This window comes from Gadus morhua, chromosome 5 (assembly GCF_902167405.1).
Source record: "Gadus morhua chromosome 5, gadMor3.0, whole genome shotgun sequence".
Taxonomy (NCBI): Eukaryota; Metazoa; Chordata; class Actinopteri; order Gadiformes; family Gadidae; genus Gadus; species Gadus morhua.
Genome location: NC_044052.1, coordinates 15058257 through 15073477, shown reverse-complemented (window position 1 = coordinate 15073477; position 15221 = coordinate 15058257). Strand labels below are relative to the sequence as shown.

Sequence of the window (15221 nt, the reverse complement as noted above, 5' to 3'; positions counted from 1 at the left end):
TTAAACTTTGCAGGTAAATATTTTATTAGCCCAGGAGCAGGAACTAGTGGATAAGAAAAAAAAACTCGCATTGACCTGATTGGTCCTTTCACCCGAGGCGACTCGATAAGGGCGGAGTCGAAAAGCTTTGGCGGCCATATTGAATATTGTCTGTTGACAGTTTGCTCTTCTGAAGAAAGCCAAAAGTCTTCAACATAGTTTAATATATGCATATGAAGTGAAGTATTACGGCAATTTTGGCCGAACTATGATCGTTTGCCCAAAGCACTGACACACCTTGTTTGACTAAGATATGGATGAAGATGAACGACAAAGGAAGCTAGAAGCAGGAAGAGCCAAGGTTTGTTGCTAACATTAGCTCTATTCAAGCCTAGGCTAAACGGGTGGCTAATAGCGGTGGCTAATAGTGGCTCGTGAACTCTTTGTCACAGAGTTGCACCTGATCGATGCTCGATGAACCGCTATACTGAGCCAGTTTATCATAGTGGGGTTCATTGTCGTTTAGCTGATATTCAACTGCAGGGTATCATGCAATGTTGTGAGTTTGCCGCGCATTGGCTGCAGCTGCACTGATGTGTTCGTTTGAAAATGAGTTGATCTCAAGTGAAAGTAACACATGCCAAGTTTAGATACATTGGGGTTTTTATGTTCTTGCGGATGTTTGCTATAATGTTGCCTTCCCATGCCATACTATGTCTTCCGCCTATCGTTAAATAAGGATCACTGTCTCTTCATTAAATACATATAAACGCCAAACAATCTTCTCTTAAAGTACAATTCGGTTTTGCAACTTGTGACCATGGCAATTTTTGCAATGTCAATAGATTACAAAATCCAAAATATCTTAATGTATCAAATGGTTAACGGTGATGCATTACATATGGCAGCATTTTTTCATTATACAAAAACGATCTAGAAATGTACGGTAATAACGAAATATTTTCTATTTAATTTATTTATTTCGTATCTATTAGCCCGACGTTATGGCGTCCACTCTACATGGTCAAGTTCAAATGTCATCTCGTTGCTTGACAAACGACGTGTAGCTCATCTTCAACAAGCGACACACACATCATACAGATATTGTCATGCACTTCTGATGCGAACCATGTTATTTATGGATAATGTTGGAAGAACACATTTTTAAACGTAATCAATTTGAAAACAAACTGCTATGTAGGGTCCAGACTCAACCACTTGTTGTTCCTCATGACAGAAACCGTCTGCCATGCCCAGAAGTCAACCGGTGAGTAGTATGAAGACGTGTTAAAAATAACAGATTATTGGGCTTTAGGAACTCTGGCTCTGGTGATTGTAGCTGTTCCCTGTTTCTCTCTGGATATTACGTCTCTTAGGTGTTTTTTTCCTTCTATTTCTCTCCATGGGTGTTTGATTGCAGCAAATGTAATATATCCTTCAAATATTATTGCATTGGGTTCAATCAGGGTTGGGTTTCTATTCTATTTTGCCTCACAAACGTTTCCTTTCATTGTTGAATGAAGGCTGTCATTGTGCATATATGCCATCAGGTGGTGCAACAGGCTTATGCAATGTAGCTGAATCTTGCATTGATGCTGTTGCCATGGTGATGCATTCCACTTTTCTTTAATGTGTTGGGCACCAAATTTACTCTGGTAATAATCATCCCATGCACACAGTCACATGTTGTGTCCATGTGTACAATAATTTCAAAGTGCATATTAATATATTAGATACGGCAGCTGAGTTCTGTCTCGGAGTGACTGGTTGTTGTACTGGTTGTTGTATTGTAGGGCAGCATTGTATCGATTTTAGATTTCATGTGACACTCAGACAGAATGGAAGACTGTCTGGCACCCACATTACAGACAAGGCTTCAGGCAAAATATTTTTCCCCTTGTCATTCTTTCTATTCCCTCTACCTCTCTTGGTTTGTATACCGTCTGTGACATAAGTGTTGCAAATTCAAAGGCGATGAAGGAAGTAATTGAGGGATAGCGCTAGGCCGGGGGGCTTGTCAGTGTATAAGGGAACTAATGCAAGTCTTTGAACGAGAGAGGTGGCTGTCTTCAATGTCTACAGGCAGCCCATCTCCATGTCATCCCAGGAGGAGTAGGTTGCACGTTGCAGTCGGAATCTGTAGAACAATGATGTTGTTCAAGCCATTCAAGAGCTGTTTGAGCATGTACCAAATGGACAATGAGAAAAATACAGTTGCGTACATGAACATGTACAAATAAATTGTGCGTGTGTATATGACTCATTTCTCTTAGCAACAGTGGTCACGTGCACACGCATCCATCTGAATTGAACGGGCACTGATGTTGCTTGCCACAGAGCTCTCTGAGCTCTGCCCCCCTATCTCCATTTGGTCGGTCCCTATCTCCACCCTCCTCATCCTACTACTCCTCCTCCTCTGGTCTGCTCACTTTTAGCCGTTCCCTGCTCGGGAGCCAGTGGTTCTCACCGCTCTTTGGCTTGTGACAGTTTGCAACACGATGGTGTGTGAGCATGCTGCTCTCTTGGAATAGAGCTTTTTCCTGGATAGTGGAACAGACGTCTGGGACAAGGTGGAAGATTGATGGCTGTCTGATTATTGGAGTATTGATTGTTTTGACTTTAAGCAAATACATTTAAGAGAGATGGAGAAGGGGGGGCAGGGTGCAGGGTATAGAGTAATGACTAGTGATTATGGAGTGCTAAACATGGCTGTCTGTGGTTCTGTGGAACAGCTGTAATCTGATTTCTAAGCTGCTTTAAGAAAAGGGAGAGAAGGGAGCGGCACAGGTTATCTCACAGTGAACAGGCAAATCTGGATAGTGATTCGTCCCAAGCTGACGTGGTTGGAGTCCAGGGGATTTGTCATGGACTTTTATTTTGTGGCTTTTACTTTTCTATGGATCACCGTATAGTCTTTTCTTCTTTCCTTTTGTCATTCTTGACCCATGACATTATGTTCTAATACTTCAAAGGGCGCTCAGCCTTTTCTATCTTTGACCTTTCCACAAACCAAAAGATAAATCTGAATCGGACCAATTGATGGGAATATTTTTGTGCACCATCAGTTTCTGTCCTGTTTTTTTTGTTTTCTCAACAGGTTTCTCTCCCTGTTCATGCTCTTTAAATAATCTACCTGGAGATTTGAGACTATTCCCACTTCACTTTGAACTTCTTTACCCTGCTGGGTCATGATTTAGTTCTATTTATGGCCAAGCGAGGTTGGGATTTCATGGCTTCTTTTTTGGGATACTGCCTCTTCTGCTTGATCACTCTGACTCCTCTGACATAAGGGCTACTGGGGTCGGTACTCAGTGCTCAAGGGGGTAAATCATCCGTGCAGTTCTAAGTGCATGCTGTTATTTCCAGCTGTGTTTTTTGAGTGAGAAGATGCAGCCAGGGTGCTAACCGTCATCCCTCCACCCAGCCCTGAGGCCGGCCATGCTGGTGTTGTGGTGCTCGGCCGTGCTGACCTATGTGTCCGTGTACGTCTCGCTTTCCTTCCTGCGCAGCTTGCTAGCTTCCGAGAGAGGCGGGCGAAAGGTGACAGTGAGGGGGCGCAGAAAAAGACGGCGAAGAGGAAGGGCCAGAATGTCCCGAAAATTGACCGCCCAGCGCAAGAGCGACCCCTAGAGCCGGCGCCGGCGCCAGCTAGTGGCGCTAAGGAGAAGTGCAAGATCAACCACGAGGTAGGGCTGCTGGTCCAAATCATTTATTTGGTACTTCGAGATGTTCATCCGAAACCGGACAGACATGTTCATCCGAAACCGGACAGACCAGACAAAATGTTGAAAGGATTACATGTCCTTTTGATTTGGACCCATTCACTATTCATAGCTGACCTGTATTACTTTTGCATTGAATTACATTACATTGTGTGATTCCGCTAGAGGCTTTTGCCCCCTGCCTTGTAGACATACGTTAGAGAAATGGGTCAGTAAACATGTAGTTGTGTATGGGGGGGGGGGGGGGGGGGGGGGGGCGAGGGCATTATGACGTTGCCATGCCAACGTCAGCAGGATTAAAAGAGAATTCCACTCAAGGTCTCTCTGAACCTGCTCATGTAGTGAGTCAAGCAATATTCTTCTAAACGATGATGTTGTCTTGACTACTAGGTTATTTTTTTAAATGGAACCTGATAATGTGTCATACATATAAATTCATGTAGGAAGCTCCTTAAAGCACCAATCGTGTTTAAATGTAAAAGCCATGTTTATCATGTTTAGGTGCCCCAAAAACCCAAGACTTTTACGGTCCAGATCCATGGCCAGAAGATTCCGTCCCAGCATCCGAGCCAAGGCCCCATTACCTCCCCTGTTGAAGAGATGGAAGATGAGCTAATAGCACTGACTGGCAAAGAGCAGCTCAAGGTATCCATGAAACTCTTGACTTTATACTGCACTGCAGAAAGGGTATTAATATTTTTCTGTCGAGTAACAAGTGAGAATGCCTTCTATTTATTTCATGAATATGTATGTTGCTTCATTCAGTGTAATATGCTAAGAAGTGAATTCACACTGGAAAATGGGCTTATTTTAATTCTGTGGCACGTGGTTATGAACCCGTGAATAAGTATTTTTTGAAAATGCATTTATCAAACACTCGTACATTTCCAAGTGGGGTGGGTATCAATGTTTTGGCTAATGGTTCAATTTAGCTTTATTTCTAAACCAGGTGCTTCCTGTTTTTTGTATGCGAGTGTGCAATGAATGTTGACTGTCTTTGTGTCTGGGTTCAGTCTAGCCTGTTCATTTTGGAATTGTTTCCTCCTCCCCTGTCTCAGATTATTTATCAAAGCAGTCTTGATGAAGCATAATTTTCTTGACATGAAGCAGAACCTGGCTTTGTGTCACTGTTAATGTATTAAGTATTGTTGTCACTTTGATATGATGAAATCAAAATGCACCATCGGGTTTTAGAGTGTCTTATGATCTCAACGTTATTCAGCGCTATCTATGTGAGCTGCAGAGGAAATGAAACTAGAACTGCAAGCAGTTATGCAGGGGTCCAAGAAGTGTGCATTTCGCCGACACAACACGACAAGAAATGTGCGTTTTGCCGGCACAACGCGAAGCATGTGTTGAAAACGCTACCCTGAACCTGTGGATACAAAGGATTTGACTGTGGTAGGAGTAGCGAGAAGTCAGTGTAGCGTTTTCCCGGCGAAATTTTGTAGAACATATACAATTTCCTCGTTTATTGCGCCCCCTAATGGCGAAATATTCCGAAATTTGTATCGAACGTCATTAAGGTTAGCACCAACATGTGTGTAGAATTTGGACTCGATCCGATGTCTAATTTTGGATTTTTTTGGATTTTTGATTTTCCACGTCAAATTTAGCTAATAAACCAATATTCAAAACGCTACCGTTTCGTTATCGAAGGACGGATCAAAAAAGTAATGCAGGAATTCTTTTCGTGTAGGTCTGAAGATGCCGTGTGCAAAGTTTTGTGTCAATTGGTCAAGAATTGTGGGAGGAGTAGCGAAAATACAGTTTTGCGGTTTTCGCGATTTTGCGAAAAAAAATTATAGACGCAAATGGGCGTGGCCTATGCCAAAAGATGCAGCAGACTCCAGTGAATAAGTGCGTACAAGTTTTTGAATGTGGGAGATTCGGTGCGGGAGTTATAGCCCCAAACGCGTCTGTCCTTGGTATAGCGCCACCTAGTGGCCGGCGTGTCTGGATTTGGCTATCTGAGTAGCGGTGCCGTACCTGGATCTAGTGATTCAATTGGCGCGTGTGCACCATTTACGGTTTGGGCTGTGGTACCACTTCTATGGCGGGAAGTATAAAAATAATAATAAAAAAAATCCTTACAAAAACAATAGGGATCCAACCTGTTGGCTTGGACCCCTAATGAAGGCTTTGTAGCCATACTTTATTATGCGTTTTGTTGATTTCATAGGGAGATCGCTATAGATTATTTTGTTCAGGTGTACCTTATGTTCACTGCAGTCACCCATCAAAAAAATGATATGAACTTCACATAGGGCATTTGTAAAATGATTCAAAGGTGTTTGTATAATTTTCACTGCAGTAATCACTTAATTAATCATAACTAGTTTATAAAATCTAACCCATCCCCACCCACAACTAAATCATGAAATATTTACAGAAAGTAAGGCTGCATTATTAACAAAGTAGGGTACCTCTGGTATGGGAAATGAGGACATTGCGTTACTACACTGTAGTAACGTCCTCAAAGACAAGTATGGTCTTTAACCCAAAAATGCCTCCTTTTCGTTCTGCAGCAGCTGCAGCAGGCTGTGGAGAAGCGCAACGAGATCATCGCCAAGCTGAGCTTCAACCTTCAGGAAGCCCAGGCCAGCAGAGACCAGGTACAGCTAGAGGCCCAGTCCCTTGCCGGACAGATCCAGGCCTTGCAGAAGCAGCTTCAGCAGGTACGATGCTAGGCAACATACAGAAGCAGTTTTAATTAAATTATTTATTGCGAGAATGTACTGCAATTTATTGAAATATTTACATATGTTGTAATGAGGATTCAATCAAAAGGTGTAAAATGATATTCACATTAGGATCATGTTCCCTACATCTGTGAAGATTACTGCAGATGTTAAACTTAAATTATCTTTCTACTGTATTGCAGACTAGTGTGGAGTTTTTGCGCATTAAATGTCAAACAGGGGTGTCCGAGCCACCTCATTCCCAGCAACGGCATGGCTCCAATGACTCTGTGCCCTCCTGTGTGGAGCTCCCACTGGGGGAACTTAAAGAGAGCTTAAACACAAACTCTAAGGCTAATGGAGACACCGCAACGGACGCCCTCCTCCTCAGGCTCGGTGCCGAGCTAGAAGAGGAGAGGTCCAACAGCCGAAGAATATGTGAAGAACTCGCCAAGGAGAAGGAGAACTGCCAAAATATGCTTTCTTTGCTGGAGGAGGAGAATAGGGAAATTAAGAAAGAAATGAAGCAAAGGGAAGCACAAACTGAGCTGCAGCTACGAGACCTCCAGGAGCAGATAAGCCAAGCCCAAAGCCAGTCCTTTGAGATCCAGAGATACAAGGAGGAGAAGCAGCTTCTCAACACCCAGCTCCAAGAAACCAGCAGGATGCTAGTCAGAGAGCAGGAGAACGCCGAGAGGCTGAAAGAGGAGGTCGCAAGCTCGGCCCTCCGTCTCTGCACCCTAGAGGAGGAGAGGGAGAGACGGGAAGAGGAAACGAGGAGGCTCGAGGAGGAGCACAGGGAGGAGCTGGACAGAATCCGGCAGCTCTTGGAAGAGGGGGAGAAAGAGATTGACAGACTGGAGAAGGAAGACTCGGGTATCAAGGCGTCCAAGAATAGACAGAACCAGGAAAGGGTCAGCTTCGGTCAGGATGAGGATGAGGAAGGTGGACCAGGCCAGGAAGCGCTCTCTGAAGATGGTCTGGCCAGATCTGTCTGCACGGACATCTTGATGGAGCGCTACTTGTCCACTGCAAAGTCCAACTCCTGCCAGGCCAATCAGAGCTTTGAAGAACACATCCTTGAAGAGAACTCTGCCAATTACAGGTCAGTGAATAATGCTGATGACCATAATTGTGTGGTTGTCCATGGTTTAATCGGCGTGCATGTTAAATGCTTCACACACCTCGAAACATGTCTAAATTATCAGTTTTAAATCAGCCAATCGCGACTGTAGTTATGTTTATCATTCGTACTTCTTTTTATATTTGACAGTTTTGAGCTCAACAGTGAGATTCTGGGTGACCCGTCGCACCTCTTCTCCATCTCCAACCCTCTCCGGGAAAACTACGACAACCTCCTCAACTTCTCTGACGCACAATGCTCGGCAGCGTCCGACCTCGTCCTGGACTGCTACCCCCGCGGCGTGTCGCCAGGCTGGCCCATCACCTCGCCCTGCAGCGGCGATGCAGAGTTCGTGGAGGCGTCGCGGCAGCCGGCCGAGGAGCCGGCGGACCTGGCCAAGGCGCTTCTCGGACAGCAGTGTGAGGAGCTCAGAGACGAGCTGGACCTGAAAGAGAGGGAACTCGATATCCTGAGGGAGGAGGTCTCCAAGAGCGCGGAGGAACTGGAAGAGGCCAGGAGCCGGTAGGAGAGAGGCTCATGCTGTACCTTTTTGACGTTGTTTGGCAGTGAATAAAAAGGTGTTATCCTCTTAGAAAATGTGCATTGAAATTGGTTTTACAAGTTTGTTCATGTTTTTTTGTAGGTGGGCACAGGTAACAGAAGAACTCAAGGAGGCACTCTGGGAGCTTGAGGAGGAAAGGGAGAAGCAGAGGAGCCAGGAGCAGGAACTTGAGGAGGAAAACCTGTACACGTCTAAACAGGACCACTTTGAGAACAAAGACAGCCCCTTCTTGGAGGAAAAGGAGGACGGGTCCTCCATGCTCTTCACCACGACCCCTCCGTCTGCTCTGCTTGCCGACAAACTGCCTGGAGATCTGACGGAGGTGTTTGAGGAGAAGGCCCATCTGGATCTTCAGGTACGTGTTAAAATAATTTAAACCACACACTTACTGAACCCATTTGTATCGTGGAGAAAATACATGAAATAATGATTAAGAATGATCACCAAAGCAAACAAACTTGACAGCATTTTCCTCTCCTTCCCCTTCAAAGGCCAAGGACCAAGTCGTATCGGAGCTGGTAGACACCAAAGCCAGGCATGAAACCACTGCTGCCCTCCTGGTTCAAAAGACCCTGGAGTTGGACTCTGCCCTCAAGGACCTCAACGCCACTCGCCTTCAGGTTGAGGCTGCCAAGGAGGAGCTGGAGAAGATGGAGGGAGAGCTGGAGGAGAGCCGGAGAACTCTGGGAAGCACTGAGGAGCAAAGGAGCCGACTGGAGGATGAGCTTGTCAGTCTAAAGCACACCCTGGTTCCCCTAGAGGAGGCACAGGTCCAAGCAGGGGAGGCGCACAGGCTAAAAGAGGAGGAGATGGATAGACAGCTAAGGAAAATGGAGCAAATCCTGGAGGAGGAACTCGAGCAATTTGAGACACTGATCCAGGCAAAGGAGGAGGAGGTAAGCAAGATAATTATTCGATATCTCGTAAAGGGCCACAACATGCTTCTGCAGGGTTTGTCAAAGTCGTTCGCGCACACCCCATGCAACAATGAGGCATACTGTTTTCAATAGATTCATCTGCCAAGCCTACTTAACGGGTCATTACACCGAATATAGTCTAGCGGTTGATTTATCAACCAACAATGCAGCCAATGTGTGCTACATCTGGATAATGGGTTGCAAAATAGAAAATCACTCCTTTTTTCAAACCTTAACTGGTGAACACTCCTATGTTTTGTTAAATATTCGAGTGTATCAAGCTTAGAAACAAAAAAACAAATTGTTCGGGAACCATGTTGATAAGCCCCCTTGATGCTGCAGATACCTGGTTGTGTTTTTTACGTGTTCCAGTCTCCCGGGCTTGTTCGGGCCTTAAGTGGACGGTGTGTTTGACGTTGGATTGCTAACTTTTTATCATGCTTTCTCCCTAGTTGGCCGAGGTGCGGGAGAAATGGGAGGACGAGCAGCAGGAGAAAGAGGAGGAGCTGCGGGGAGCCAGGCGTCTCCTGGAGGAGCAGAGGGGGCAGCAGGAGTCTGAGGTGAAGACCCTCATGGAGAAGCAGGCCATGGCACTGGAGGAGACCACCAAGCGGCTGAGGCAATCTCACCATGAAGAGGTGGAGGAACTCTCTCAGAAACACCAGTCCGAGGTACTATTTAAACTCACCCTAACCTACCCTTCTTTACAATGAAGCGCATGACATCAGTTATTTACATAAATGTTTGTCCAAGAAGATGTGTCTCTCCTGTTTTGTCTAAATTAACTTTTATAACCAGGCATATTCAATGAAAATCGAATTGGGTAACAACCAGACTCTGCACTTTTCAATGTACTTTTAATTTCAACTCTACGTTGCTTGTACAACGATGAGGACGGTGATGCAGATGCCGGCATTAGTCATCATGTGCTTATCGATCCGTAGGTGTCTGAGCTGAACCGTCGTCTGGAGAGAGAGCTGTCTGCGCAGAAGGCTGCTCTCGGCGAGGAACATAAAAAGCAGATCAGCCTCATTAAGCAGGTAGAGTCAGCTAGGGGGAGCCTGGGGCAGGGGTGGGTTACTGCTCCATCTCCTGGTCTGGTGGAGAAGGCAGGAATCCTCGACTGTACGTAAAAACATGCTCAAAAGCTCTTCACTTGATTTACTTCATATTTTACTGCCTTCATTGTAGGGTGTAGGAAACGTTACACCCCTTATTCATAGCAACCTGTTAAAATAAACACAACACACTACACACTACATTCACCTTCTTATTTAAGTAAATTAAATCAATATTTTTTGTTTTAAGGTAATTAGGGATTATCCCTCATGTTTGTGGCATATGTATGCTTGTGTGATGCGCTCTCTATTGTTGGTATAATGCTCTGGTCCACGTTGCTTCTTTAGCCTAATAGCCCGTCGTCATGGTTGTGCGGTCCCTGTGCAGGTGACTGAGCGCGAGCACCAGCGAATGCTGTCAGAGCTGAGCGCCGGACACGGGGAGGAGATGAGTCAACTGAGGCTGGAGTTGACCTCCAGGCTCACAGACTGCATGGAGACCGCCCATCATGCAGAAATACAGCAGGCACAGGTATGCACCAGGGAGGAGAACCCCGTGATCTGTTTGCTGTTCATGTGGTTCCTTCCTGGTCTCTTTCTCTTTTGCCTTGGTGCTCCGTTTTTAATTGAATGTTGGTTCAATCCACCTTCTAATTTCTTCTAAAGTAATTTATTATTAATAAATTGATTTATAGCCTGGGGACCCTCCTGGTTCCCTAAGGTGATCACATATTCCGTTTTTCCTACATGGATCAGTCCTGGACCTCTAGCTGCCCACATTGAATCCATTGGGCGGGACTTGCCTCGACAGACAGAACTTCTTCAGCCTATCAGTGTTACAAAACCTGTTACGCCATCATGGTGCGCTGGTCAGTGGACACGCAGGATAAAAGAAAACGGCAACAACGTATTTTTCTGCCAAGAAACTCTGCCAGTCTATACGCTTGTTCTTGTTTAATAGTTTAGTCTATTTCTGCATAACTTCACTTATGGCTGTGTTGACTCAACTAATGTTAAAGTTACCCCTTGGTGCTTCTGGAGATGCCTTTAGGCCGCCGCTTTTGCAAGCGGCGGCCTTAATTTCATGTCCTCAACTATGACTCAGTCCAGATGGGCAAGGTTACGTCATCAGCTAAGACACAGGCCCTAACTGTCTCCCGATTGCATTGTAATTTCAGGAAATCGATGTGGAGGTCCAGACTGATCCGTGTAGCGAAACAGAATGTGTGGTCAAGTGATAAGGATGGATTCCAGGCGAATTGTTTCATGGCTTGCTAAAGAAATCCTTCCTAAATTTATTAGATTTTCGAAATGTCAACAAAACAGAGTTTCCAGAATGTGAATGATTTTTTTTAATGTTTTAAGAATATTTTAACAATGCATAATATCAGGAAAAACTAAACTGAAATTCTGCGCACAAACTCCTCGGACCGCGCCTGCACATTGCGTTACAACGTCCCCCGTTAACCCTCCCCACACAGACCAAGCAGTCGGTGGACATGGAGGCGCTGCGTCTGAGCCTGGCCGACCTCCACACCTCGCGGCTGGAGCTCTCCCAGGCCAACCTGCAGCGGGAGCGCGAGGCGGCGCTCAGCCAGGTGCAGGCGGAGCTGCGGGACAAGTGGACCGGGGAGAACGCCATGCTCCAGGCCAAGCAGCAGTTTGAGCTGGAGCGCCTGCGGCAGCAGAACCAACAGGACCTGGGTTAGTCACGAGTGAACGGTTGACGCGTCGCATGGGCTTTTCGTTTGTCCTCTTTATTTTGTTCTGTAAGGTGAATTATTTTCCCCTAGGAGAGCGGAAATTTGAGCAGTTGGAACCTGAAACTCTGTGTTGTAATGAACTCGGTTCTTTTTTTGATTTTTCTGTTCATATTGTGCACAGATGAACTAAGGCAGCAGTACGAGAGTCGTCTCTTGGAGGAGAAAAGTTCTACGGTGATGAATCGGGCCAACGAGATACAGGTACTAGGCATTCATAAATGCCTTCTCGAGTGCGGTTTTCTCATGGTTAAATGGTCTTTCAGTAGTATAGTCCAGCATTTCAGTTGATCTCCAAGTCACATACGGAAATTTTGTTCATTTCACTGGTGTTGTGTTCCGCAGGTCATGAAGTCACAGTGGGAGGAGGAGACGGAGAAGTCCATGGCAGACCTCAGAACCGTCCTCTCTGAGACCCAGAAGAGCCTGGACGACACCGTGGCTGAGTTGGCTGTCACCCGGACCTCTCTGGAGGAACTGCGTGCTTCCAGCGTGGCAGATGTCCACAGGCTGGAGGAGGAGCTCAACCTGGCCTGGGCAGACAGAGACGCTGCTGCCAGTCAGTACCTACCAATGCTTTTCATGAACCTGACCTGTTATCTAAGAAGAAGAACTTGCCTGTCCCGCACAATGGTGACCTAACCATCGGCACATTGCTTGTGCTGTGATTCCCCCGTCAGGTTCCTTGGAGGAGCTGGTCAGTAGTAAACAAACGCTACTGAAGGAGAAAGAGCTCCAAGCACGCCACCTAGAGGAGAAGGAGCGCCAACTACAACAAGAGGTACATCTACTTTATGTACTTGACTACTTATGTACTACTTTAAGTAAAGAAGATACGTTTAGACTTAAAACTTGTCTTTCTGTTTTACAGGTGTCTCATCTGCAAGAGGAGCTGACCACACTGAAGAAGACCTCTGAACAGGAAACGGGTCATCTCTGGGCCCAACTGGATAGCATGAGGACCAGCCGGCAGGAGCTGGGAGGTGAGAGTTCACAAGGTTTATGATTATTCTATATTGATAGGAAGTGAAAGTGGAACCGGACGGTACATTAAGGACAAGTAGGTGTTACCTTTAGGTTGTGGACATTGGGATTCGAACCCAGTACCTATTGGTTTGGACCCAGACCATTCTTTAGTTGTAGTGCTTTGATGCTCGAAGGATGAGAGAACTTGATCCTTGATTCCGGAGGCACAACACGCATCTGACGCACGCTCAAGCATGCAGACGTGTACCTTAAATCGTGTGTTTGCTGTTGGGTCCGACTCTACCTTGATTAATTCCCCCCCGCCTCTCTCGTCCCACAGAGCTCAGGGAGCAGCTGCTGGCCCGCTCTTCTCGTGTCGATGACCTGGAGCGGCTGAAGGCTGATTTTAATGATCAAAGGCGGGAGATCAAGCAGCACAATGAGGCCGAGCTGGAGGGCCTCAGGAGGTAGGCCCTCACTCACCCACTCTCCATTACTAGTGGTTTGTTTTGTATCTGGTGTTGATGTTCAGTGCAGGATACGAGACAACGATGATCTTAATTATCTTCTGGTCTTTCGTTTCCTCGGCATAGACTCTAAACAATATGAATATATATCATATTTTTTATTATAATTACAGTCCTAGATACCATTTTTTTTAATAAACTAAAACAGTCAAACGAGACAAAGGGAAAAACAAAGAGAAGAATAGGATTTTCTTGCTTGTGGCGGATAGTTTTTGCATCCAGTTCCCGCAAACTGGATGTGTAATTCCTACACATTGGTGACTTCCACCAGGGTTCAACAAACAGGCTGCTCTGGCTGCTGCTTGGTTCTGAGACAATCAGCTGACAATCGGACACAAGCACTCACTGTGCTCTTCTCTCCAGGTACTTTGAACAGCGTTTGAGAACAACGGAGGAGAGCTACAGGGAGGAGATCGCTCTGCTGCAGCTCAGACTGGTAGAGAGTGCCCTGGAGGAGTCCCTACTAAAGACCGGGGATGCTAGGTACAATAACAAGCAGGCGTAAATAGAGGGCCTCATTCAGTCTCTCTTCATAGTTCATAAAAAAATGTTCTACCCACCAAGGTGTGGATATCTGTTGATTGATGGCTTTCGACTCTTCAGTTTCACCACAGAAGGCGACGCTGCAGAAGAGAGAAACGACCTTCTGGCTGAGTTTACACTGAAACTGGAGAAACACAAGGTAGCTTCACAAGCATTTCCCCCCTGAACGTCAATGTGAAATGCATTTATAAACACACAAATTCTTCTTGCATGCTTTAATTGTATTAAGCCCCCAATTCTACTAATCCTGCCGTCACATTCTGGTTGTATCATATTATGTGTAGGAGGATCTGGATTCACTTCGTTTGCAACTGGAGGAGAAACATGAGGTGGAGCTGTCCAACCTGCGCGGTTCTCTCTCGCTGTCCTACAAAGAGGAGCTCCTCCAGGTTAGGGAGACGCTCCTCTGGTTCTCCTGAACCCTCATAGTTAATACTGATTTATTACGTTTAACCAATTGCACTGACGGCTAGTGCAGCTTGTTGTCCATCTGGGAAAAACTATAGAAGAACAGGCAGAAAGATATTGGGTATAAAAATAAATATTGTCAATCGTTCATATTTTCTGGCAGAAGGTAATCCACCGATCCCCCGCATGATTCAAGATGCTATTCTTATTTTGTATTAATATATTAAATCGTTGTCACTCATTTCCATGTTCCCAAAATTGTAGCCAAGTGGGTCGTCACCGTGTGATACTTTATGCTATCCGTATGAATGCATCGAACAACATTATGCCCCAATTAATTCCTCCAACACGATCGTTGTGTTCTTCAGGCGCGCTCTGACCTCACTGAGCGCTACTATGAAGACCTAGAGACTATGAAGACCCGCCACGCCTTGGACCTGGAGCAGCTGAGGGCCAGACTCTCTGAGAAATACGTCAAAGGTCGGACACAGATCACACTGCATCCGTAACAAAAGAGAAAAATATTTCTCTTTATGTCTCATCATAAAAATAAATTTTATGATGAGATGTATGTTCATATATAATGGCTATATGGCTTAAAAATAGTATCTTTTCTTTTTCTCCCAGAGCTTACCAAGGTGCGATTTGAAGCAGCAAGACAGGTGGAGGTAAATGCACATTATGGAGTCTGTGTTCTGATAAATATCAGCCGAGTGATCTGATCGGCCCCCGTTTATTTTCTGAGCTCTTGTTAAGCTGTATGTTAACGACAGTGACGTTCTCGCTGTTTCAGGTGGAGGTCGAGCAAAGGACGTGGTGCCACAGTGAAGAGCTGCGGAGCAGAATGACCATCATCCACACCCTGGAGGGCAGCCTGTCTGCCCTGGGCACACAGCACGCCACAGAGCTGCAGAGGAACACACAGCAGGTACACACCAACTCGTACACGAGTGGCATTCAGAATGAGAGAAAGCA

The 15221-nt window shown here is 45.7% G+C and overlaps 1 protein-coding gene across 5 annotated transcripts in view; it reads left to right on the top strand.

Moving 5' to 3' along the window:
- Positions 1 to 129: 129 nt before the first annotated feature.
- pcnt (pericentrin) overlaps positions 130 to 15221 on the top strand; it is a 41839-nt gene continuing 26747 nt past the window's right edge. For 2 of the 5 annotated variants that reach the window (XM_030356364.1, XM_030356360.1), the window contains exons 1-24: positions 131 to 340; positions 1217 to 1246; positions 3489 to 3665; positions 4203 to 4346; positions 6230 to 6379; positions 6586 to 7487; positions 7656 to 8027; positions 8149 to 8422; positions 8559 to 8963; positions 9437 to 9655; positions 9929 to 10024; positions 10431 to 10574; positions 11524 to 11746; positions 11927 to 12006; positions 12148 to 12361; positions 12483 to 12583; positions 12674 to 12785; positions 13109 to 13235; positions 13659 to 13778; positions 13899 to 13977; positions 14123 to 14227; positions 14615 to 14726; positions 14874 to 14914; positions 15040 to 15174. In XM_030356364.1, coding sequence (XP_030212224.1) covers positions 293 to 340; positions 1217 to 1246; positions 3489 to 3665; positions 4203 to 4346; positions 6230 to 6379; positions 6586 to 7487; positions 7656 to 8027; positions 8149 to 8422; positions 8559 to 8963; positions 9437 to 9655; positions 9929 to 10024; positions 10431 to 10574; positions 11524 to 11746; positions 11927 to 12006; positions 12148 to 12361; positions 12483 to 12583; positions 12674 to 12785; positions 13109 to 13235; positions 13659 to 13778; positions 13899 to 13977; positions 14123 to 14227; positions 14615 to 14726; positions 14874 to 14914; positions 15040 to 15174 — 4410 coding nt within the window. In that variant the 5' untranslated portion in view covers positions 131 to 292. Of the gene's footprint in view, positions 341 to 1216; positions 1247 to 3488; positions 3666 to 4202; positions 4347 to 6229; positions 6380 to 6585; positions 7488 to 7655; positions 8028 to 8148; positions 8423 to 8558; positions 8964 to 9436; positions 9656 to 9928; positions 10025 to 10430; positions 10575 to 11523; positions 11747 to 11926; positions 12007 to 12147; positions 12362 to 12482; positions 12584 to 12673; positions 12786 to 13108; positions 13236 to 13658; positions 13779 to 13898; positions 13978 to 14122; positions 14228 to 14614; positions 14727 to 14873; positions 14915 to 15039; positions 15175 to 15221 lie in introns of all 5 variants that reach the window. The other 3 variants (XM_030356361.1, XM_030356365.1, XM_030356362.1) reach the window with 3 other exon arrangements.